The 25,621-nt window shown below is 51.8% G+C and overlaps 1 protein-coding gene across 1 annotated transcript in view; it reads right to left on the bottom strand.

The window, feature by feature from the left end:
- The window catches only part of Fbrsl1 (fibrosin like 1), an 88,357-nt gene that overhangs the window by 6,787 nt on the left and 55,949 nt on the right, over nt 1–25,621 (bottom strand). Inside the window, exons 6-18 of the mRNA XM_032887237.1 lie at nt 13,507–13,552; nt 11,385–11,703; nt 11,010–11,230; nt 10,551–10,619; nt 10,151–10,380; nt 9,429–9,479; nt 8,466–8,534; nt 8,346–8,375; nt 8,100–8,171; nt 6,165–6,294; nt 3,860–3,937; nt 3,578–3,661; nt 3,217–3,421 (exon numbers count right to left, since the gene is read on the bottom strand). Coding sequence (XP_032743128.1) covers nt 3,217–3,421; nt 3,578–3,661; nt 3,860–3,937; nt 6,165–6,294; nt 8,100–8,171; nt 8,346–8,375; nt 8,466–8,534; nt 9,429–9,479; nt 10,151–10,380; nt 10,551–10,619; nt 11,010–11,230; nt 11,385–11,703; nt 13,507–13,552 — 1,604 coding nt within the window. The remainder of the gene's footprint in view (nt 1–3,216; nt 3,422–3,577; nt 3,662–3,859; nt 3,938–6,164; nt 6,295–8,099; nt 8,172–8,345; nt 8,376–8,465; nt 8,535–9,428; nt 9,480–10,150; nt 10,381–10,550; nt 10,620–11,009; nt 11,231–11,384; nt 11,704–13,506; nt 13,553–25,621) is intronic.

The following is a 25,621-nucleotide window of genomic DNA, read 5'->3' as shown; positions in this document are numbered from 1 at the left end:
CACACTGACAGCTCTTCCAGAGGACCCAGGTTCAATTCCCAGCACCTATGTGGTTCTACGACGTAGCTACAGCCTGTAGCTCCTGTTCCCAGGGGATCTGACACCTCATACAGATATACATGCAGTCAAAACACCAATGTACATAAAATAAAAATACATTTAAAAAATATATGTTCTGTGTGAGTATGAATACATAAAATGACAAAATAAAAACAAAAATACATTTAACCAATGGGATGACATGGATAATACAAACATATGGTTAATGGCCCTAAACCTTTCTTTGGAAGAATTAAGAGTTTCTTAATATAAAATCTGCTTTTAAAGAAAACACACAGTCAAGATATTATCTCTTAATCCTTAATTCTGGTTCTATAACATGGTCCCCATTGCTTAAAGATATAAAATAACTTTTTTTTTTTAATTTTTTTTTTTAATTTTTTTTTTTTTTTTCCGGAGCTGGGGACCGAACCCAGGGCATTGCGCTCGCTAGGCAAGCGCTCTACCACTGAGCTAAATCCCCAACCCCATAAAATAACTTTTAAGAGGTGAAAAAAGCCTTCCTGGAGAGGTAGCTCAGTGACCGTATTATTCAAGAGGATTAGAGTTCAATTCCAAGCACCCACATCAGGTGGCTCACGACCACCTGTAACTCCAGTTACAGGGTGATCTGACACCTCTGACCTCTAAGGGCACCTATACTCACATGCATATGCCTGCACACAGACACACCCACATACATAACTGAAAATAATAAAAATAATTTTAAAATTAGAAATAAATGGCTCAAGAAACTCCAGGGTGCATCCTCCTTCTGGACAGCTTCCTTCCCTTTAGATAAGAGGATCATGTGTCTATGCTTTTCAAGTGTGCTCTGCATATGATGATGTATATAAAATGCAAACATTTAAAGGATATTTTGACCACTACTATTTCTTTAAAAACTCACATATGGACATGTATGGTGGCACATGCTTTTAATCCCTGTGCTCAGGCTGACTTTGAGGCCAGCCTGGTCTATGTTGAGAGTTCCAGGACCTCTAGAACGACAAAGAGAAACTCTGTTTTGAAAAACAAACCTGGGCCTGGAGAGATAGCTAAGCAGTTAAAAGCACTGACAGCTCTTCCACAAGTCCTGAGTTCAATTCCCAGCAACCACATGGTGGCTCACAATCATCTGTAATGGGATCTCATGCCCTCTTTTGGTGTATATGACAACAGCTACAGCGTACTCATGTACATTAAATAAATCTTTTAAAAAAGAAAAACAAACAACCCCTAGTATCTCTTAGAATGCAAGGCTTCTGTCCTATCTTCTAAGTTAAACCATGGCCATCTTCATGCCTTTAATTGTGCTGGCCCTAAAAGGATCACAGTGGGACTTGCTAAATGTTAGTACTCCTTCACAAAAGAGGAGGCAGACAGGCCATCTGTGGTACCCTCAGGCTCAGATATTTGAATGCTCTGTCCCCAGTTGGTGGAACTGTTTGAGAAGGATTAAGGTGTGGTCTTGTTGGAGGAGGTGTGTCACTTTTAGGGTTTCAAAGCTCGCGCTAGGTCCAGTCTTGGGCTCTCTCTGCCTGCTACTATCAAATCAGTTGTAGCTCTCAGCTACTGCTCGAGCACCATGCCTGCCTGCTGATATAACCACTGCAGAGGAGGACCAACACAGAGGGAAAATTTCCTCCACACTTCTAAGTTAAACAGTGGTCAGATAGGCCTTTGACTTATCTTCATATAGATGGAGACAGACTAACTGGTGAAAGACAGACCAGAGGCTCCTCCCACACCCACTGACCCCAGAGGACAGGATCCTTTATTGGACCTGACAGTACAAAAACAAAAGTTAATTTTGGCTACCTCTGTGGTCTCACTCAGCAGGAAAGTATATCCAGAATTAAAATGATCAGTGTGTCTCTTTCAGTCCAATCCTCAGATTATACTTAACTACATGAAATGTTACTTGGATAACTATTTCTCACTAACAACTCTTTTCCTGATATAGCCACTACCCAGATATAGGACGTGACCTTTGGATTACTTCAGTACAGCAGTGTCTCTCTACAGCTGACAAAAGCAGGCCTATATCCTTAAGCACTGAGGTCAAATCCAATTTGTGTTTACCAACTATGGCACATTATCGCTTCTCATAGTGTGATGTGGCTTTCTGCACCCTCACCACCTTGCAGTGCTGCCAGATACTCTGTCATCAGACTTATAGGTCTGGAAAATTATGCAGGATATCCCATGGTATCCTTGGGACACTGCTAGACAATACTATAATAGGGACCCAATAAGGTGCCAATTAGACTTTAACTTGTCTTACAGACTTTCCAAGTGCTTGCAGGAGTCTGACATGGATGCAGTAAGCAGCAATTACAGTTACCTTATTCTTCTATGGGGCTCTGGTGCGTGGTTCAGACAGTTGTACAACTTTACCTTACTAAACAAAACTTGGATTAAAAAATTTCCTCATCAGCTTCAGTCTCTTAATGTTCTCCACAAGGTTGTACTAAACGAGCTCTGAGGACTAATTCTGAACTTATGCTGGCCAATGACAAATGTCTGAAGCTCTTCCACAAAACCAGTGGCCTCACATCTTACAAGGGACGGTAATGACAAAAGCCACCGGTCCTGCTAGCACCTATGACAAGCCTCCGAGGGTTCTGTACATGGCTGTCTTGCCTGTTGTTACTTTCTTATGTTCCCTTATAACACACTCCGAGAATGCATGCTGTCACCAGATGGCTGTCTTATATTCTGCGTCTTTGCCTTTTCAGGTCAGCTTAATGTCCTTCAGGACCAATTAGATTCTTTGGTGCAAAAGTTAAAGAGGTATGTTGTCTATCCCCTAACCCCCTGTGCATGTTCTGAGGGTCTGGAACCAAGGGTTAATGACCTAAAGACCTCCGGTAAGTTGAGAAACTCCAGACAGCTAAGTTGACATACTGAGAAACCTGCAGGCAGTTAGAAGCCAGGAAGCTCCTGAGAGGTTAACGTACCGACCGTTGCTGGCATTTACAAGTGTGAGAGAGACCCTTTGGGAACAGATCTGCAGATGGAATCTTCCCGGCACCCAGCCTCCTCCCATGGAGATTTAAGTTTGGTCTTTCCTTCTCTACTTTCATGTTACTGCTTTGGTCAATCCTGATCTAACACACTTGCCTGGTGAGAAATCAAACCAGGCAGGGAGGTCTCGGGGCCAGATGAACTCACCGCTCATGCTCTTCCTGGCCCTTGTCAGGCTCTCGGTCGTGGTTGGTCAGGGCTGAGAGGCGCTCAGTGTCCACTGGCTTGGGCCACGGGGGTGGGGTGGGGAAGGAAGGTGGCACACGGTGCAGCCGGTTCCAGGCATCATGGGGGCTGGGCAGGCCGAGCAAAGCTGTGCCCTCCTTGGGGGCAAAGATGCTGCTCCCAGGTGCTAAAGTGGGAGATGAAGACAGGGCCAGGAGTGTGAGCTGAGCGAGATGCCCCGCCCCCAGCAGTGCAATGCCCAATCCTAAGAGGCTGTGGGAAGGGTACGCAGCAGACAGGAGGGTGAGCGAGGGGCAGTGCAATGGATGTGGTAGTCACTCACTCAGTGCATGGCTGCCCAGACCTCCAAACGCATGGTTGCTCAGGCTCCCCAGGCCTCCAAAAGTGCTGGATCTGCTGAAGGGGTCTGCAGGGGGTGAGGGGAGGGCAAAAAGGGGTCAGAAATCTACAAGTCTTCGACCCTGACACCAAAATGAAGCCCAGAAGCTTCTAGTCTGGGCAAGTGCCACCCAGACTGGTCTGAGAGGCTGTGGGACCTCCATCCCACCCACTCATATTCCTCTTAGCCCATGGAAGATGCCACCCAGGCTTCCAGGTTACCTACCTGTCAGATGACCAGTGGGCAGGAAGCTGCCATGATGAGCTGAGGGTCCAAATGGGTTGGCGGTTGGATGGGTGGCACCTGGATAGATAGTAGCCAGGTTGATAGTCACCAGAGCTGGGACCTCCTGCCTCTACTGGTGGGACACCCCGGTTCTTTCAAGTCTACGTCACTGTGCAGGTGTGTAGTTAGAGCATGAGGTTGGGATTCAGTCTCCCCGGATCTGAGGCCCCTGGGTGGGCAGGGGCAATGGTACTGACAGTAACAGAGCTCACACAGAAGAGGAAGCCAAGATGTGGGCAAGAATGGAGAAGGCCCAAGTAAGTGAGCCATCATGGTACTGAGCCCCCAAGTAGTTACCCAGGTTTTAAGACTGGAACTAAAAATGATCCTGACCACCCACGGGAGGCAGGTGGTCTTGGGTGCATGGCCTTCTGTGGAGCCCTGAACACAGGGCTCTACCGGCAAAGGTCATCTGACACCAACTTGGCATCACCAACAACCAAACCCTGGGTCTCCACGAACCAGGTGTGGAGAGCAGTGCAGGGACTGCTGAAGGGGTGACTTTTATCCATGGGTGCTGAAGCAGAGACAGCCTCCATGCTCCAAGGCCTGTCGATGCCCCCACACCTCCATCCCTACTCTCCACCCTCTCCCTCCTCAGCAGCTCAGTGTCTTCAGGTGTCCCACATAAGATCCGGTTCCTTTTTCCTACTGGCCTCTAGGTTTTCCCAGGCTGGAACCTGTCAAGAACCCATTCTGCATGGGGCAACAGGTAGGGCAGCAGCAGGTGGGGCGGCAGCAGCAGGTGGGGGGGCAGCAGCAGGTGGGGGGCAGCAGGTGGGGTGGCAGCAGGTGAGGGCAGCAGGGGGGGGCAGCAGGTGGGGGGGAAGCAGGTGGGGTGGCAGCAGGTGGGGGGGCAGCAGGCAGGGGGGAAGCAGCATGTGGGGGGCAGCAGCACGTGGGGGGGAAGCAGGTGGGGTGGCAGCAGGTGAGGGGCAGCAGGTCGGGGGAGCAGCAGCAGGTGAGGCACATAATCTAAGAGGACAGATGTGGGTGAACTTCCCACTCCAGCCATCAGAGCTTTTGGTCTGCACTGAGGCTCTAACAAGCAAATAACCCATATTCTCAATTGGGCACAGAAGTCAGCCCTCTCAGAGCAATGCAACTCCACTGTATCAAAGCCAAAGGTGTAGTTTGGAAGATGAGCAGAGTTGTAGGCATTGGAAGAAAGGCCGAACTCTAACTCTCTAAGCTCCCAACTTAGTTAGAAAAAGGACAGCAAAGAAATAACGGTCGAGGAAAAATACACAGAGAAAGTCTTATGTGTAAAGTTTTGATGAAGCCGGTCGTTGTCTGTCCTAGTGAAGGGAGAGATGCAGGGCTGGGCAACATGAGCGACTTTTGTCTCTGAAAGGAGCCAGCACTAATGAACCATTAGTTATTGTCACTTAAAGAAAGGGTTTCTATACTGTTCTGCAGGGCACTAAGGGACTTGAGCCAGGCTGTAAGCCATCAGGAACACCTCTGCTTTGAGGGTCCAGATCTGAGGGGTCACAGTCCAGAGGCCACCAGGATGCCAGATAAAGGAACAGGGAAAGGCCACCACACTGTGAGGCCAGCTCTGGGTGGTTAGCCAGCGCTGCTGTCCTAACATGTTAGCAAAGGTGGAAACATACTTGCCTCATCCACCAAAGTGGGCGCCAAGTGGGAAGAGGACGGAGATGAGGGTAGCTGGGGCTCTGAGGTAACAGACCTGAGACCTCATGGACGCAGGCTGGAAGAACATTCTCAGAGAGGCCCTCAACTTGTCTCTACCAATATCTGGGTTTTGAGTTTGAGGAAGCTCCTTCCATGCCCATAACTGATGGGCTGCACACACTGTGTCTAGACTTCATTCATGTAGCCTTATGCTAAGCCTCTTTTTCCTCCTGGAGATGCGGCATTTGGATACATGTCAGACAGGTGTCCCCGATAACCCTGGGCCTGAAGTCTTACTGCAAAGTCTTAGCTTCCAAGGCTAAGGGCTAATAACTCTGCACTGCCGTGCACTTAGGGAAGGCTGGGGCACAGGCCGTTGGAAGCAGTTTCCTACACGTGGAGACAGCACAGATACTGTCCTGGGGCGGTGAGCTTAAGGTGTGAGGGGTTCCGGGATGAGGAGGGACCAGGTAATGTGGGACAGAGGCCCAGGTGACACACAGTGGTCAGGGCCCTGAGTAAGTAGCACCAGGGTCTCAGTGTTTCTCATCCCCACAGATATTTTGGCCCCACTCAGACCCCTGATTCCAGCTACCCTTGGTCTCACCTGTGCTGGAGAAGAGGGGCCGGGCCAGGTCCTGTGGGTAGTGGAACCCAGAGAACATGCCTTGGGCGGGGGGCCGGCTGAACAGGTCCAGCTTTGTGCCAACCTCTAGCTTGTGGGGGTCCAGCTGCATCTGCAGGGGGACAGAGTGTGTGCCAGGCTGTGTGCAGAGGCTTGGCAACTGCCCCAGGTACCGTGAACTGGTACCCTGGACTGAACAGGGACCTCACTGGAGGCGCCTCCTTAGGAACCGCCCATGCTCTGGCAGCCGCAGGGAAGGGGGAGGAAAGCCAGTTTTAGTGGGTTTCATCTGGGACAGGAGAACCAAAACCTTACTACAGCATGCAATGCATGGAGTCACAGTGGCATGCAGCTCCTTTATGTCATGGCTTTCAATCAGCCTGTTCTTTACAACATAGCATCTCTGTGCATTCCATTTCACAGAAAATGGCTTCATTTGGATGTCACAAAATTCAGCTGAAAAAGCACAGCCACAGGCCTAAGTTGTCCCAAATTTGCTTGTTTTCCAATGATGCAATTTATGTTTAAAGACATGAATCCGGCTGGAGAGATGGCTCAGCGGTTAGGAGCACTGACTGCTCTTCCAGAGGTCCTGAGTTCAATTCCCAGCAACCACATGGTGGCTCACAACCATCTGTAAAGAGATCTGATGCCCTCTTCTGGTGTGTCTGAAGACAGCTACAGTGTACTTACATATAATAAATGAATAAATCTTAAAAAAAAAAAAAAAAAAAGAAGCAAGAAGTTTGGAAAAAAAAAAAAAAAAGACATGAATCTCCATCAGCAAGACAGCTCCAGGTAAAGGCTCGTGCCACTTGCTAAGTCTGAGGACCTGCGTTCAAGTCTTAGGGCCCACATGGCAGAAAGAGAAGTCCAATTCCTTCAAGTTGTCTGACCTCCAAGTGCATGCCATGGCACACATGTATTGCATATGCAGGTGCACACACACATGTAAGCCACAACACACACACACACACACACACACACACACACACACACACACACACACACCCAAACCATGACTTTATTAAATTCATGTAGAGCTGAGGTGCTTGTTCTCCTTTCTGCTGGCCATCCCTTGAGGGCTCTGTGGCCAGAGGCTCCACTGAGTGTGGCTCTGAGGACAAGGACAAGGGTTCTGTCCTCTTCCACCCTTGCCTGTGTGACCTGCCCTGCCGTGCCTTGCTATGTCCAGCATTTGGGAGCTCATATTCCTCCTACTTCCTAAAGTGTCTGTCTGTCTGTCTGTCTCTGTGTGTGTGTGTGTGTGTGTGTGTGTGTGTGTGTGTGTGTGTGTGTGTGTGTGTGTGGTTTACACATCACCATGTTGGAGTGTTCTGTGTTAGGTGGGAGGCAGGTAGAACTTCATGTCTATAATGACATATCCAACCAGGATCACAAGTTAACAGCTGAGTGAGAACTGAGCTCTAATTTCCTAAAATATCACTAGGGATCACTCAGGAACCACTGTGGTCACCCCGAGTTTTTACCACTCCAGTCCTGGAAATCCACACTTTGAGTACCTTCCCACCTCCACCAAGGCATGTGCACTGGGCTGTAAACAGCTCTCTGACGAGACCCTCTCTGTTGACTTCTTTAAGGCCTTTAGGAGACTTTTACACATGTACACAAAGGTGCAGTACATCAGGGGTAGCATCTGTACTGCAGAGTGTCCTGATCCTGGTGAGGACACTGTCCCTCTCAGTTTCACCTACCACCTGCCAATCAGACACTTGTGCACATGCATGTGGCCCTTATCCCTGGTCTTCCCGACCCAGGCTCTTCCCGAGAAGTTCCATGAATGCTTCTCACTGCAACCTTGGAGCTGGCCAGAGCCTCTCGTTACACACCCTAGAGTCCTCCCAAATGGCCCCACCAGGGAGGCCCTGGCAGTGCACCCGCCTGGACCGGCCTCACCTTCATCTTCTGCTGCTGGTGGTAGATCTGCCAGGCGATCTGCACGTGTACCGCACACCACTTCCCTGGTTTCTGTGGCAGGACCGGGATGTGCTCAGAGAGCCCAGCGCCTCTTCCCAGGCCTCATCTTCCCCAGATTCCTACCATCAGGACCACCCCAAGGCCACCCAGGAGAGAACCGGAGTCCTTCCCAGCCACAGCCCTGGGTGTGCTTCCAACTCCTCTTCCCAGCATGCACTCACTCACCCTGACTGCTGTCCGGTATGAATCAGACACCTGTGGTGAGGAGAGAGATGGGTCACGTCCAGGCTCTATGGGAGCACAGACCTGAGTGTATGCTGTACATGGGTGATTGCTGACACCTACCCCAGGGGCTTTCTGCAGGAAAGTATGAACCGCACTGGACCGGCCTGTTATCTCGATTGAGTTTGAAGTCTGGAGGTGCAGGGAGAGAGGGAGAGAGAGCATAAGGGACCTATATACTGAGGAGGGAGGAAGCAAGCAGGAGGCCTCTGGGAGCCCCAAATTCTGGGATAGACTATGCTTTGGGTCTGCTGGTGGGGCCCTGTAGTTACCTCAGCCCCATCACAGACCACTTCTCCTTCAGGCAAAAGGGTTTTCCAGGGCAGTTAGACTGGCTTACGACCTTCCTGGGGAGTATGAGAGGCACCTACATACCAGGGACAAGGCATTCCAGAAGGAACAAGCACAGTCCACAGCCCTGGAGACTGGGGAGCTGCTGCATGAGCATAGGTGGCTTCAGTGAAATGGGGCCTACATTCTCTGTGTGGAGGGAGAGGCCATGGAACCTCTCCTGCTCAGCTCCTGGCTCTTCCTGTTCCTTCCCACCTGGGCAAGGGGATGGGTTTCACAGTCAGCTGGCCAACTCCGGCTTGGCTCTGTAGCAGGCTTTCTGACTGCAAACAGGCCCTCGACCAGCAGGGGTCGCTCACAGTAAGGCCAGAGCCCAACAAGAATTGGAGCTACTCTGTAGCTCCGCCCCATGCCCTAGACCCACCCACCTGCCAGCCTCCTCCCTGACAGGAGCAGCTGTACCTTGGGCTGAAAAGAGCCCTGAAGGGACCCAAGGAGGCCAGGGTGTGCAAGCAGGGTGGGCGGCCCAAGGCCTGTGGAAGGGAAGGGCAGGAAGAGCTGCAGGAGAGAGACAGAGTTCTGGGCTGTGAGCCCCACGTTGTGAAGGGCCCTTGAGCACTGATTCTCCCCTCCTTATCCAGAAGGGAGCAAGGACAGGTTTGTAGCTTCCTCACCCCCCCCACCCCCACCCCCACCCCCAGCGGGCTGAAACCTGGGTCTGAGCACGGGACTCACGTTGGAATGTCGGAAGTAGGGGCTGTCCAGCTTGGGTGAGAATTTGTCAAACTGCAAGGAAAGAAAGCAAAGGTAAGACTTCCTGTACAGGCCTAATGCCCTCCATTGGCCCAGAACCCACCCAGGCTGGGGTGGGCAGTGACCAGGCTGGCTACTGCTTTCTGAAGCAGATGGCCTGGTGTCACCTGGCTCTTTGAGAGCACTAGCCTCTGGCCCTGTGGGGCCTAGGCTCCTGGTTCAAAGAGATTGGTGTTTACTCAGCTGAGGCTTGAGATAGGGGAGTGGGCATGAAGCCCTAGCTGAAGGAAAGCCATGAACCTCTGCGCCCCCCCCCCGCCCCCATTCCCGGCTGTGACAAAGAGGAAGTGGCTGCACATAGCAAGGTGGAAATGGCCCAAGGGACACACGAGAGGGCTGCAATTGCCTGGTCCATGGATCCTTGTTTTGTCTAGTCTTGGAGATCTAAAGTCAGGCCTAAGACAGCACTGTTGCAGTCAGCCCAGGCTTAGGTCCTAGCAGGGGAGACCAGAGGGTGGGCTGGGGTTCAGGCCCACAGTCTAGCACCCGACATGACAGCCAAGTGAGGTCTACACACACCGGCGCGAGATACCAGGGTCATCTGCTCAAGGCCTATGTGCATGAGAGTGAGTGTGCATCTGTGTGTACTGCTGCCTATCCCACCCAGCCCGCCCGGCCAGCAGCCAGCACTCAGGCCTACGCACCGGCGAGGGTGCGGTGGGCGGCATGAGCGGCGTCGGGGGCAGCCCTGCAAAGGGGGCGAATGTGTGTTGGTGCTGGTGTGTGTGCTGGTGTGTGTGCTGGTGCGTGTGCTGGTGCGTGTGCTGGTGGAACTCGGCCCGCAGCAGAGCCCCCGGGCCCAGGGAGGCGCCAGGCCGCTCCGCGTTCTGCACCAGAAACCGCGTGTTCAGCTCTTGCCTGAGCAGTTCGTGATCTACAAGAGAAAAAGAGAGAGAGACAGAGAGGCACGTCGGCCGCGGGCTCCCAGCGGGGCGAGGCGGATAGTCACCTGGCACTCCCGGGTTCGGCAGGCCAAGCCGTGGTGGCCGCTCGCTACTTGCGGGCCCAGGGGTGGAGGTAAGAGAGGAGCCTGTGACCAAGTACCAATCAGAATCCCCGAATGAGGCTGGCAATACATGATTGGCTGGTTGAATGAGATCAACAGACTGGCATCTAGAGGCAAGGAGAGAAGTCTGTGAGCCCCATCCAGCAAGGCCTGCGGCCTCAGGCTGGGATACTGGCACTGCAGGACAGATGGCTGGCTCCGCTCAGAAATCCTTCAGATTAAAACTTGGTGAAGGTTCCAGCCAGAAGTAAGAGGGACTTGAACCCTACTCGGGGTCTTCTGGAAGTTTCAAGTAGCAAAGGTGAAGGAGGCCAATGCGAAGTAGGGACTGCCTGCCTGAGTAGGGATGTTATGCGCACGACCCACGAGTCCTCTAAGATCCCCTCCACCACAACCCTTGAACGGCTAGCTCACAAACTTCCCAGGATCTTCACTTCTTTCATCCAGGCCCAGGGCCCCATTGAGATTGAGCATGCACCCCTGGGTGTAACACCTACCGGCGGGGTGTCCTGGGATGACCAGGCTGCTGGCGGGCAACGCCGGGGGCGGGGGCAGTGTTGGGGGAGCAGCGAACATTGCCGCGGCGTGATGCTGGTGCTGCGCCTGGGACCTGAGCGCCAGGTGTGAGGTAGACAGGTGGGGGCCAGGGCCGTGTGGAGACAGTGTCACGTGCTTTGCCAGGCCCAGAGGGGTACCACTGACCGTGCTGCTGCTCCTGCTGCAGGACACAGGGCTCAGTGGCATCCTTGCTGTCAGAACCTGGATATCCCATGGCCACATCCCCTTTCCAAAGCCAGCGACACCTCCCTCAGCCCCGAGATGGACAGGAAGCCACAGCCCTACCCCAGGCCGTGGCCTCACCCACTCCCCACCTGAGGCTGTGCAGGTGCAGGCTATTGGATGCCACCTGGCCAGGGCCAGGGCCCACGAAGGCGCCCAAGGACAGAGGCACGTGTGTTGGGAGTGAGCCCCGATGCTGCGGGGTAAGCTGTGGCTGCGGAACGTGGTGAGGTACGATGGGGGCTTCTCTCTTCACCAGGGGGCTGGCCCGAGCCCCTGGCAGAGGTCCTGAGGGTGCAGGTGCTGTAGCAGGCAGGAAAGACTCGGTGCTGAGCTCACTGCTGCGCTCCAGGCCTGACACCTTGGGCACTGCCCCCGCCTTGGCCTCTGACTTCTCACCTCTCCCAGAACCTGCAGAGAAAGGGCATGTGTGTTGTTGGACCTGGCCCTATGTACCCAAGCACCACTTGCCACTAACCAGAATGCTCAGACCCTGCCATTGATCTTGGTACAATGTTAAGGGCCCAGTGATGATTCCCGGTGTCCAGTGGGGCAACATAAGTCCTGTTCTTTATCTGAGGTCACACAGGTCTGCCAGGCTCCTGCCTGGTGCCCAGCCCCAGGTCCCTTTCATAACTCCAGAATTCTAGGCCCCAAGGTAAGGCTAGCGTGTAAGCCCATTTTTAAAGTTTCCGTGAGGCTCCCTATAAACCCCATGTTTATTTTGAGTGTGAGCGTTTTAGCTGCAACACCTGCTTGCCTGATGCCTGCGGAGGCTACAAGAGGTCATCAGATCACCTGGAACTAAAGTTGCAGATGGTTGAGAACCATCATGGGAGTATGGAAAAATCTAACCCTGGTACTCTAGAAGAGCAATCAGTGTTTTTAACCATGTCTCTAGCCCCCTTTCCCCCTTTTCTCTTATTTTCCCTCCCTCCCTCCCTCCCTCCCTCCTTCCCTTCCTTCCTTCCTTCCTTCCTTCCTTCCTTCCTTCCTTCGGTCTTTTTGGGGCAAGGTTTTTCTGTATAGCTTGGCTGTCCTGGAACTCACTCTGAGAAAGTGTTCTCAAACTCAGGAGCTCTGCCTGCCTGTGCTTCCCAGGGGCTAGGATTAAAGGATTGCACCACCACGGCTCAGCCCCTTTTTTCTTTTAAAACAAACAAATGTGTTTTCAAGGCATGTGTCTCTGTGAGTACACCTGTGAGTACACCTGTGAGTACACCTGGAGAGAAGTGCCTGATACGGGTGCTGGGACCCGGACTCTAGTAGTCCTCTTAGAGAGCAGTATGATTTCCTCATCACTGAGCCGTTTCTCCAGCTACTCCCTCCCACTAAAGACAACAGAGTCTCTCTCTATCAGTCCTAGCTGTCCTGGAGTTTGCTCTGTAGATCAGGCTGGCCTCAACAATCAGGAGCTCCTCCTGCATCTACCTCCCAAGTGCTGGGATCAAAGGTGTCTGATACTATGTCCTTATTTCTCTTTAAAATACTTTTTTTCACATTGTATACGTGGGCTTGTGTGTGCACATGCCATGGTACACATGTGGAACTCAGAAGAGAACTCGTAGGAGTCAGTTCTCTCCCTCTAACATATGGATTCTGGGTGTCGAACTCAAGTCCGTTGAAGATGGACTTGGCAGTGTGCACACTTGGCACCACCTTAACCACTGAGCCATCTCAGTGTTGCAAGATGAGTTTTGCACATGCTAGGCAAGTGCTGTGCTACTGAGCTACCTCTCTAGCTCTCTTTGACTTTTTAATTTTCAGACAGGGTTGCTTTAAGGCACCCAGGATAGCCACAAACTCACTCCATAGCCTACAATGGCCTTGAATTTTAATCCTACCTCAGCCTCCAAAATAGCTGGTAAGATAGGCCTGGGACATTAGGTGCAGTTCTTGTGACCCCATTTTGTAGACAAGATCAGGGTTCTACAAGGACTTGCCCCATGGCTGACACTGTCCAACCTCTGCTTATTCTCTTGGCTGCAGCATGCATTATCATACATTCATACAGGCACACATGTACCCACTAATACCCATCTCTTTCTGATGCCTGCAGTGATCAGCGGAAGCTGTCCCTACAGTAAGACTGCTTCCCTTTGCTCCACTATTTCTAGACCACCATCCTTGCCCAATGAGATAAACAGACCCTCCCAAGGCTCCTTCTGCCTTCTCCTACCGGAGACCCAGGAGCTGGGCTGGGGATACACTCACCTTTGTCAGGTGCCGGGGCAAAGAGCTTCTCAGAGCCCACAGATGCCTGAGGAGAGAGAAGAAGCTAACAGGCTGGAGCTGAGAGTGACTACCCACCCCAGCAGAACCCGATCCCTGGTATATTACACACTTCTGAGGGAAGACACACTTAGTCCTGGACTTGGCATTGTGCACACATATTTACAATGTTCATAAAGCTTCAATGGACTTGCTCAAAATGGGCCATGCATGATGGCCTTGTGGTGGACCGGTCTGAGAATGGCAGTGGCTTGGCAGGTGGCCCATCTCTGTGCTCAGGGCTCTGCTGGGTCTGTCTCAGCCACAGGCTGAAGGCAGAGAATGGAAGACAGTCCTTACTGTGGCTGCCTTGTGGCCAGGGCACAGAGTTAGTGTCTGGAGAGTTAGAAAGGGAAGAACCACCTATTCAGAGATGCACAACCTTTTGACACTGTGGCTTGACATTGCCATCACAAATGTGCCAGGCTGCATTCGAAGATATCTTGGGGTGCATTCAGCTGTGAGCCACAGTAGTGGTCCGACTAGGTACTAGGTGTGGGGTGGGTCTCATGCTGTGGTACAGTGCCATTCTCAACATTCCCAACATCTGGGACTGGCCAAGTCAGGCTTGGCTCATGCAGTCCAAGCACATGAAACTGAGGGATCTGCAGCTCTCTCTTTTCCATTTCTCCCAGAGAAGCATATTCCTTTAGTTTGCAGCTATGCAAGTAATTAGAATGAGAATGTGGCCATGGAAGGTGAATGGAGGGCCCATACTCTGAAGGTCTTGGCAGTTTGAGAACACTTGGTAAGTGACCCTGGATAGATCTTTCTGTCCCCTTAGATCACTTCCTCACTTGAACTGAGTGGGTCCTCAAAAAATTCACACTGAAACTCTTAATGTGACGGCACCCCGAGCGATCTGTGGTCAATGGAAGGAGTGCAGGATCAGTGTGTCCTTATGATGGAGGCCCTGGAGGACTCCCTGACATTCCACCATGACAGGACACTGAGAATGTGCCCTCTGTGAACCAGGAAGCACCACACAGATACCAGATTCTCCTGTGCCCCTCTAACCTTAGACTTCCATCTAGCAGTGAGCTGTGAACTTTTGCTGTCTTCTGTGCTACATCACATGTATGGGGTGAGTGGATCTGGGGAGAGCCTCCACCACAATCCAGCACAGAACCAGTTCATCAACAAAAACAGGGCCTTGAGTTTCTAGGTTTTATCTGAAGCCCCAAGACTCTCTGCCTCTCCCTGTTCTGCAACTGCACATAAATGATTCGATGAAGTTTGGGGTTTGTGAAGACCATCACGCCCACTTAATGCTTTAAAGGTACAGCTCCAAAAACGTAGCAACAATGAGATGTCATTCGTCGGCCACAAACGTGTATACAGGGCACCTGCATATGTGCACTGTACAGGTATATATATATATATATATATATATATATATATATATATGCACAGGTGTATGTACAGGTGTGTACTGGACAGGTGAATGTACAGGTGAATGTACATGTGTATGTACAGGTGTGTACTGGACAGGTGTATGTACATGTGTATGAACAGGTGTGTACTGGACAGGTGAATGTACAGGTGTATGTACAGGTGTGTACTAGACAGGTGTATGTATAGGTGAATGTACATGTGTGTGGACAGGTGTGTACTGGACAGGTGTATGTACAGGTGAATGTACATGTGTATGTACAGGTGTGTACTGGACAGGTGAATGTACATGTGTATGTACAGGTATATGTACAAGTACATGTCTGTTCGTGCTTTTGGGCGCCTATACTGTATAGGCATAAGGCTGATCATGTGTAAGCAGGTATGGGTAGCTACATTAGTGCATAAGTTTACATATCCTGGCACATACAATGAGTGTGAATGTATGTAATTATGTCCGTAAGGCCTTAGGAAGTTCTGGAAGGTATGTGTCCACTGGAGATTGCTGGGGTTTGGTGGGTCTCGGGTCATGGGCTCAAAACTACTTTATGATTTTAGAAAAAAGAAATTCAGTTATCACTGAATGTAATGAAATAGCCTCTGTAGGGGAGGGGAATAGGCTTGCCCCAAGAGAACTCATGGGAGAAACAGCTCAGAAGAGTAAACTTGAAATCAAAAGAACAACCTTGGCCGACACTTAACATAACGTAATGTAGCTCTACTACCTGCAAGCTCCCCAGCGCAATCTAACAGGACAATGTCAGGATGTGTGAGCTGTTGAGCCCTGACTGTCCACAGAGCCATATGGCCTGGCCCAAGGCCTGGGATGGGGCTGTGTAGAACTGGGTTTATTTAGGATGCCAGGCCCAGGCCCAGCTGTCATGGGGTGAGGACACCCCAGTGTCCATCCACAGGCAAAGGGGACATAATATCTAGTCCAGACTACCTCAGCCAGAGAGCTGTGGATGCGGGATAGGATTCTGATTGGTAAAGTTAAGGAAAATCCCAGAACACTGGAGCTGGGGAGAGATGGCTCAGTGTTTAAGACTAGCTGTTTTTCCAGAGCCAAAGCTCAGTTCCCAGCACCCACTCAATGGCTCACGATCCTCTGTAACTTCGGTCCCAGGGGACCTTCTTGTCTCTTTTGTACATGTTACACATATTATGCAGGAAAAGCACCCCCCACCCACACATTAACTAACTAATTAATTTAATTTGTTTGAGACAAAGTCACATTTTATAGTTCTGGCTGGCCTGGAAATTACTGTGTATACCACAGGTTGACCTCTGCCTCCTGGGTGCTGAGATTAAAGGTGTACACCACCACACCCAGCTTTTTTTTCCCTTTTCTTTTCTAGTTAAGAAAGAATACTCCAGGGCTGGAGAGATGGTTCAGAGGGTAAGAGCAGTGACTGCTCTTCCAGAGGACCTGAGTTCAAATCCCAGCAACCACATGGTGGCTCACAACCATCTGTATTGAGATCTGATGCCCTCTTCTGGTGTGTCTGAAGAGAGTGACAGTGTACTCACATACATAAAATAAACAAATCTTAAGGAAGGAAGGAAGGAAGGAAGGAAGGAAGGATGGATGGAAGGAAGGAAGGAAGGAAGGAAGGAAGACAGATAGACCCCAGAACGGTGAGGGGCAGAATCCATCACTGGACAGAGAGGCAGGTCCTACCCACGGACCACTCTGACTACCCAACTGTGCTTTCTCCTGGGGATGGGCTCCTGCCTTCTATGCTGGGTACTTCCTACATGTTGGGTGACTGACTATAGTGCTCTAGAGCACAAAGCAGGCCACCTCACCTCTCATAGCATTTCTCAGTGTCCTGACCTTAGACTTCCAGTCAGTCAGTGAGCAGTGAACTTCTGTAGTCTATAAGCCTCTGTGCTCCATCGCACACATGGTATGGAACCAGTGGTTCCCAATTCCTTGGAGGTTGAAGGGTGCTTCCAAGGGTGGGTAGAGGAGAGGGTACAACCAAACCTCTAACTCCAAGTGTGGCATGTGCTGGATTTTAGGCCCTGGAGGTGGAGTCCAGTTGCTTCCGACACAAGTTAACACAGCTTAGGCCTAATCAGAGGTCTTTACAGTTAAAGCCAGTGAGGTCCAGCATCCCACAGATCACCTAACTGCACCCCCGCCCAGTCCTTTTGCACCATGCCACGATTTGTAGCTGGGGCTTTTCTAACCCTGACCCCTCTGCTCTTTCTATAGCCACCACTTCAAGCTAGTTTGGTAGAGGAGAAGGCCAAGGTTCCTCAGGGTCAGGCTGTTTTCCTTCTTAATCCTACTTCTGGACTGCTGGGAGGACTGACCATCAGAATCACAAGGACTAGGGACTCAGTCAGTGGATAGGAGAAGCCAGAGACCTGCTGGGCTGGCGAAGAGGGCCTGATGGGGTTAGAATCAGCTGTTTACATATCACTCTGGTCTGCAGACAGGTACACCAGGGTCCTGACCAAGCCCTGCCCCTACTGCCTTGCCCTGTCTGCCAGGACACCCAGGGTTCCAGGAGGTTCTGTCATGTCCCCATCAGAGCTCAGGTGGGCCACTTTGTCATCAGTTCCTGTACAAGGACTATTTGGGCTACCATAGCCTTTACAAAGTTCTTTATAGCAAACCAAATCAGAACAATGGCACCCAGCTGAGAAAACATAAGGCTTACCCCAGACCAGAGCACAGACTCCTCTGACTGTAGTGGAATCCTGTAGAATCTCTGGATCCTCCTATCCTATCCTATTCTGCACACAGAGCCACCATGCTCCCCACTGAGCTCTCTTGGCACCTCATGCGGCTCCTCTGGAGTCGGGCCTGACTGAGCCTGTCCTGCTGATTATCTGTAGCCGCCTGTGCAGCAGCTCTGGGAACCCCAACTCTTGGGGCCCTCTACATAACCAGCCCCGAAGGCACCAGGGGATGGACAGCAGCTGGCCTTCCTCTGAGGGGGCTGCCCTAAGTCCACCACTATCAGCCCCACTGACAGGGCCTCTTGGTGCCACCCAGCCCTTACTACAAAATCTGCATGCCCATCTTGGGACTCTGCACCACATGTAGCTTCCAAGTAAGCGTGGGGCCCTGCAAGCCAGAAAAGAACTGTGACCTCTCAATTAGGAAAATGAAACAAGCCATCAAGGTCAGGATCTGCAATTCCACATCCAAGCCAAAAGGAAACTTCCAAACCTTAGGGTGTAAGATAAGCAAGCAAGCAGTGAAACAACTCAAATTTGGGTGGGGAGGATGACCCCTACTCTGCCTGCCTCTAATTGAGATCTAATGACTTCTAAGCAATGAATGTTCCTGTCCCAGAGGAGGCCTAAGCTCCTTGGTCTTCAATCTGCTAGGGTTGGGGGGTGGGGATCCCAGCAGAGAACTGTTTTCCCCAAGGGTGGATGTGAAACCCAAACTTTCTATGGACCCAGATCTATGATCCAGACTCCAGGAGAGGGAAAGGGGTGGGGAGCAGAGTGAGGAAAAGCAGGGGTGGCATATTCTCTCCATCACAGAACAGTGCCTGGCATGGCCAGCCAACTCCCTCCAGGCACAGGCAAATCTGCTGAGAAAGACCAGGGGTGCATGCAAGTATCCTAGTGCTTTGTGGGGGGAGAGGGGGTTTCCCCCACGTGGCCAGGCTGGTCACTCTCATTCAGGAAAGCTCTGACCCAGAAGACTCCAGTTTCCAGGACTTCCCGGGGAACCAGTGGTGGAATGGTAGAAGTCTGAGTGATTGCCTTCCTAGGCAGACAAGCCCTTTCTGCCAAACTTCAGAGCTGGCTGGCTAGCCAGGCCAAGACAGGTGTCTCATAGAGGCCAACAGACTTGCGTTAATAACTTTCTGGGCATTATCTACAGGGATGAGACTCAGGTACGCAGTTCTCCTCCAATCTTGGTGTGGAGCCAGAGTACAGAAGAAAAGAATACGATCCCGTCATTCCAAGACGCATGTGGGAAATTCCCAGGTTGCAGGCTTGTGGGACCAGGCAAAAGGCACGTCTGGCAAGAAGACACCACTAATCCTCCAAGGGGCGTCAATATGGCTCGGGGATAGGGTCACCGCGTGCTTTGTTTGAGACTTATTGGACGCTAGGGACAGCTCTCGGATCAGATAAGAAACATAGCATTGGCCGCACCCCGCCCCAGACAAAGAACTCAACTCCAGACAGGTAAGCAAGGCACCACGCACTCGGTGGCGGACTGAGCACTGGGGCGCAGACAAAGACGCGCGCCCCTACCGTACTCCGCCTGCCTACGCCGCGCGCCTGATGGACCCAGGACCCTCACCAGACAACACCCTGCCGCTTGCCACCACAGGCGCCCCAGGTGCAGCCGCGGAAACACGGGGACTCTGAGGAACCTGCTCCGGTGGAGGATGCGTGAGCGGGATTTCCAGAGTCATCCTCTTGTCCGTTCCTTTAAGGAGTCGGTGATTCCCCACCCGCGATACCCTAAGTCCCGCTTTGCTCTTCGCGAACTGACCTCTCGGGCACCCAGATCCTGCGCGCTTCTCTGCGTTCGTCGATGGTCTCAATCCTAGGTGCTGCACGGACGCGGGTGGCAGAGAAACTCCCGCGGGCCTGCCATCCAGGGAGTCTCTTTCTGCATGCCCAGCTTAGCCAGAACCCGGGCCGGGGACGCGCGAGGCGCACAAGACCCCGCGCCTTCTCTGAGCGCTGCGGGCGCTCTGGGCAAAGCCGCCAGGAACCGTCGGGCGGGCGGGGTGGTGGTGGCGCGGGCAGGCGGAGCGCTGTGTGGGCGGGGCACGGGCAGGCCCAACTAATCCAGCCCCGAGGCGCAGATCTGCCCGCACAGGACGGTTGTCTGTCTGATCTGACCCAGTGGTACCCCAGGCTCAACTTTCAATGGCCACAAGAAACGCCCATGGGCTCTACTCCATGATCATCACAAAAACAAGTTACAGACAACTGGTACTCCACTTACATTAAGGGAAACAGCGCCAGAAAGAAGCGAGACCACTAGCAAGTCCAGGAGCTGGGGTATGAAAGGCTGACAGGATCCCCAGAGCCAACAGCAAATGTGCCAACCAACCCTGTTTTTGCTTTGAATCCAGATCTGACTCTAAGCCATCCCACGCTGAAAAGGGCTGTGGCGCCAGGGCTAACCCCTGAGCCCTAGTTACTTTACAGAAGGCTGGAGACACAAAGCATCTAGTTTTGTTTGCTTGCTTGCTTGTTTGTTTGTGAGGACAGGAGAGCTGCCCAGAGTCCACAAAGAAGCTGAGTATGCTTGCCTGCCACACAGACCTTAGCACAACGAGCCCTTCAAGTCCAGCACGCACACAGGTGAAACACAGAGCTCTGCAATTCCATGCAAAGGCCCTTGAAATTCAAGGACCCACACAAAGCTTGAGGTGGATGAAGGACCCCTACTTGGGCTTCAGAGGCCTGGTTCAGCATGGGCATCCACTTTGTGGGAATTCAGCCATTGCTAGGCCTGTGGGAGCCAGCTCCACGGGGTGCATTAGAGGTAGAACCAGCATTTATCTTTACAACTGCAGCTCTTGGAAATCCAGTGATAACTGGAGACCTGTCAGAAGTGTCAACAGTATCTTCAGCTCTTTCATTATGTTTGACTTATTTACCAAATAAAGGTCCTTTCCTTACAAAGGAAAAAAAAATAACAAAAGCAAAATCACCACCAAATCCTGTTATTTGCTCCCACAAAACAAAACAACAAAAACGGCTGTGCTAGATGCCTAACAGCCACATTCTCACAAGCACCAGTCAGCAATCAGAAAACTGACAGGGAGGAGAGACTGATATGGTCAAGGGTCTGGTTCCAGGGGCCAGGATTCAGTAGGCCAAGTTCCTCCTGGGATGGGAGTGGACTGGCTGTGGGGAGTCAGAGCTGAGGAGCAGTGACAGAGCATGGTCACCTGAAGTGATCCTTACACACACCACGATAAGGGCTACAGAAAGGTCAGCAGGGATGTATGGGAAAGGGGTACATGTGTCTCTTTCTGGATGCCTGGCCCAGGGCAGGACCCTCCAGCTATGGCCTGCTTCTGGGACTTCACTCTGTACTAACTGGCTGACTTGGCTAGCTGGCCCGTCGGCCCTCCAGAGCCCAGGGAGGCAAGTGCTGTACTGTCTCACCCATCCAGCCCCTGGTGTAGTTTCTGCTAAGCACCACTGCTCTGAGAGTTGCTGTGTTCTGGTCTTCAATTGAGTCTGTAGAAGAGTGGTACACTCTTAGCCTGGAAAGGTTTATTGCTCCTGGTATCATCTACAGAAGAGAGCCACAGACAGAAAGGCCCAGAGGTATGACAATGGCAGTCTCATAGCATGGGTGAATGCCAGGGTGGAAAGTACCACTCTTGGCAGTATTTGGGTCCCAGGAATGAACGGAATGGAAGAGCACAGGCAGTAAACGCACGAGTGCTACTGGAGAAACTTGGGGTCTATCCTCTCTTAGGGCAAGACCCTGCCCTGAGGTTCCCTTCTATGGGGCCTCGTCTACTCACACATCCAAACCACAGAGGAGTTGTTATCGCATAACAATTATGATTGTCATTTCTTGTCACTCCCGAGGCTATCTTTGGCAGAAGAGCCCTTGAAGAGAGATCAATCCAACCAACGGCTTAAAACTCACAGCAAGAGACAGGCCCTGAGCCCTGTTCACAAGCCTCCCACCCTGGTCTGGAAGTAAAATTAGACTTTCAGAACCTGGGGCAGGCCTGTCTAATTTTGTTTAGGAAGGAAAATAACTGTGATATGAGAGGTTTAATGAGGTTAGAAATTGAGAAGGAAGTGGAGGGAGAATAGATTATCATGGGAAATAAAGGCAGCCGCTAGAGATAACACTGATATCAAATATCAGGCTTCCAAACCAAATATCTATAATCCACTGGGGCTTAACAGTGGTATTGGGGCACATTTATCCAAAAGCCACGTGAGTTCAACAAGTCACATTATAACTCACTCCGTCATCATTCCATGACTCTAGGGGAAGATGTGAGCACTGAGGGGCTTACCCTGGAACTGAGAGATGCTGGGACTACCTGGAGTCCTTTGGGTTGTGCTAGTGTGACACCCCTGAGTACCCCTACCTTCACTTGACTAAAGCTAGTACCTGAGCCTCCCTGAGGGCCTACCCTGTGATAGGATCACATTCCAGGGAAGAGCTTCTCCCTTTTGGCTGTTACTCTGTGTAGACAATCCCTCAGAAGCTGAGTCTGAGGCCACAGGGCAAAGAACTGTGAGATGTGGCTATGGAACAGTGGCGTCCTCCAGCAGAGGCACGGGCACAGGTGTTGTGTTGGAATCTGGGGAGCTGTTGGTTCTGTCCTGTAGATCTGACGTGAGCACCTGAGCCAGTTGAACAGGACATCAGGGTGATGGCGGCTTCCTGGGCCAAGGGCAGGAGCTTTATGTTCACCAGTGTGGTGAGTGGCAAAACGTGCTGCCTATAAGTGTCCATTAATAGATGACCTTGAGAACACCCAGCATCTGTGGACCTGTAGACCATGCTTTGAGAATTACCATAACAGACTCTATAAAGACTTGTAGTCATGAGAGGATGGTCAGAGACTTGGGGAGGTGGCCACATCTCAGAGATACCCTGAAGCTGCCAGGACCTGGGCAAGGGAGGGTAAACTCAGGGCCTGCAGATGGACAGGCCCTGCAGCACCTTGACTTTGGACTGCTGGGTTCCAGTATGGGGGACTTCAGTGCTCAGCAAGGGCCAGTGTTTAGACCAGCCATACAGTCCTATATTGCTTTGTTAGAAAAAAATATGACCCTCTTACCAAAAGCCACTTGCTTCTTTGAGAGAGCGGAACACAGCTGCATGTTTATTCGTGGTTGCCAAACATTAGCCATCGGAAAGCCATAGCCAGCCTGTTCAAGGCCATGGTCAACGCAGCTCTCTTGCCTCACGGCTGTGTCAAGGGAGGAGGAACTTTTATTTTCTCCATTTTTCAGGCAAGGAAACAGGCTTGGAGAGTCCCTGGCAGCCTGAGATCCCTGTGGTTTGTGGTCACCCCTGGTGGGGGCTGAAGGCAAAAACCAGTTTGTGTATGCTCTGGGGCCTGGTAGAGGGGAGGCATGGGCACAGGAAAGAATACTGCAGAATGTTGAGCTTTTGGCTCTGGCTGCAGTCGTGAAGAAAGCCACCCCCTCACCCCCAGTTAAGCTACATTGCAATGACTACACATGCGCTACATGAACACGCCTCTCACCTGTTCTTTCCTCGCTTCCTTTTTCTAGACAGGATGTTACTATGTAGCCCAAGCTGGCCTGCAGCTCTGCCTCAGCCACACAAATGCTGAAGTTACAGGTAGATGCCACCACGCCAGGCTTCACCTGTTGATCTCTGATACCCATTCCTGCCAGTCCCACTCACTGTCTGAGGTGGAACCCAGCCTGAGGTGGAGCTGGGTTCTAAATGACTAAATGTCTAAAGACTCGCCAGGATATGTGTTCACTACAGCTCCTGAGGGGAATCAAGATGCCTCCTTGTATCAGAAAGTGAGAGTGGATAAGCATCTCTCTCTCTCTCTCTCTCTCTCTCTCTCTCTCTCTCTCTCTCTCTCCCTCCTCCCCTCTCTCTCTCTCTCTCTCTCTCTCTCTGTGTGTGTGTGTGTGTGAGAGAGAGAGAGAGAGAGAGAGGAGAGGGAGAGAGGGAGAGAGAGAGAGAGCGCCCAAGATCCTTTCCTGTCTACTGACCTCTCTCCCTCAAAACAGCCAGGGCAGCATCATGGCATTCCTATAATGAATCAGATGCTATTCTGGGAACCCCATATATAAGGCCATAGCCTTCAGGGCAGCACTGGCTTGGGTCCAATGACCAGCTCTATCTAGCCAACCCAGGGCTGAGGCTTGAGGTCTCATTATTGGTTCTGGAGTTTCACCCAACTCCCTTCTACTCTGTATCCTGGAGATCCTATTTGAGGCTGGCTGGACTCACTCCTCTCCTGCCCTGAGATAGAGATCACCCCACAGGCATCCATCTAGCTGCTCCCACCTGGCAGAACCCTAAAGTCAGCAGGTAGAGGGTGTTTATGGCCAGTGGTGGCTCTCCATGCACAGATGGGAAGTGCATCCTGCCTAGGCCACCACCAGGTGAAAGGCACCCACCTGGAGGGCTAAGGGTGGCTACAAGAACTACTTGGCCTGACAACCAACATCTCCTAGGGACGTCCATCAGGTACAGCCCTTTCTTCTCTGGCCTGTTCAAGCTGAGGTACTCAACAGGCCCACCTAGGAACCCTAGCCAATTCTACACATGAATGGTGTTGACCCTGGGCCAAAGCCTCCTGCTGTGCATAGGAGATACACAGTAGGATTCTATAAAACCCTTGAGGTCCAGGAACTGTGCCTGGGCCCCCCTCGGGATACCCTCACTCCATACTGGCTTTATTGCTGAGCTCTGAGATAGAATCAGGTACCCAGGACAGGCATGCCCTCGTTCCCTTTCTGTGCACCTCTGTGCAGCTGTCCTGTCATCTGCTCCTACAACTTAGGGCTCTGAACCTCCGCTAATCATACCCCTCTACTCACAGCAGGAAGTTTCTGTCCCTCAGAGGTCTGGCCTGCTCTGCTAACAAAGTCAGTGAGGAAGTGGTATCATGGGGTTGTCTGGGTCCCAGGAAGTACCAGTCATAAGCAGATGCCTCCGCGACCTTGGACCCCATGTTCCATGCCCAGTGGGCTTCCTGCATGCCAAGTCCAATAGGTGCCCATGCAGAAGAGAACAGGGTGCCAGCCAGCCAGGTCTGGAACCCAGAGATGTCCAACTCAGAGACGAATCACCGGACACCAAAGCCCAAGGCACACTGTGCTGGTGGATGTTTGTTTGTTTGTCAACTTGATACAAGCCAGGGTTGTCTGGGAAGTGGGAACCCCAATTGAGAAAATGCCTCTATCAACTTGGCCTGTAGGATATTTTTTGATAAGTGATTGATGTAGGAGGGCCCTGTGCCGGTGGTGCTGTCCCTGGCAAGATGGTACTGAGTTGCACTAGAAAGCTGGCTGAGCAAGCCATGGGGAACACCAGCCCCCGTTCATGGCCTCTGCTTCAGTTTCTGCCCCTAGATTCCTACCCTGAGTTCCTCCCTTGGTTTCCTATGATCATGGATGGCAACCTGTAAGCTCAATAAACCCTTTCCTCCCCGAACTGCTTTTGGTCATGGTGTTTTAACACAGCCACAGAAATCTAACTAAGAATACACAGGGTAGCAGAAGAGGTTGGCAGGCTTCAGTCGTACCCCTGAAGTCACTTCAGAGGGACATCACCCCTGAGGGAAGCAGTATGCACTACTGTGCCTAACCTGTGCTGTCCTTCACACGACCCATGTGGGGTCTACTTACCCCCGGAAGGGCCTTCTTGGTGGCCAGAGTGTAAGGAGCTTCTCCTAGTAGACAATGCAGATGGCTGCAGACTAGTCCTGGGGGCTGGCTAGCCCAACCACAGAGCTGAGGCCACACACAGCAGGGAGGAGGCCTGACCAGATGGCTAGCCGCTAGGGCCACTTGGGCAGGACTGGCAGCCGGCCGGGACTTAATGGGCTGCCTAATGAGCCCCTTTACAATTTTTCACCCATATTTTTCCAATAAAAAAAGCAGTTAGACACCAACCACAGCCCTGAGGAGGAGCCATCTGAGCCTGAGTCTGAGGTAGCCTCCCTACACTGCCAGCCGCCAG

The sequence above is a fragment of the Rattus rattus genome, chromosome 16, assembly GCF_011064425.1.
Source record: "Rattus rattus isolate New Zealand chromosome 16, Rrattus_CSIRO_v1, whole genome shotgun sequence".
Taxonomy (NCBI): domain Eukaryota; kingdom Metazoa; phylum Chordata; class Mammalia; order Rodentia; family Muridae; genus Rattus; species Rattus rattus.
Note: the sequence above shows the minus strand (reverse complement) of the source record. Positions and strands in the feature narration are given on the sequence as shown.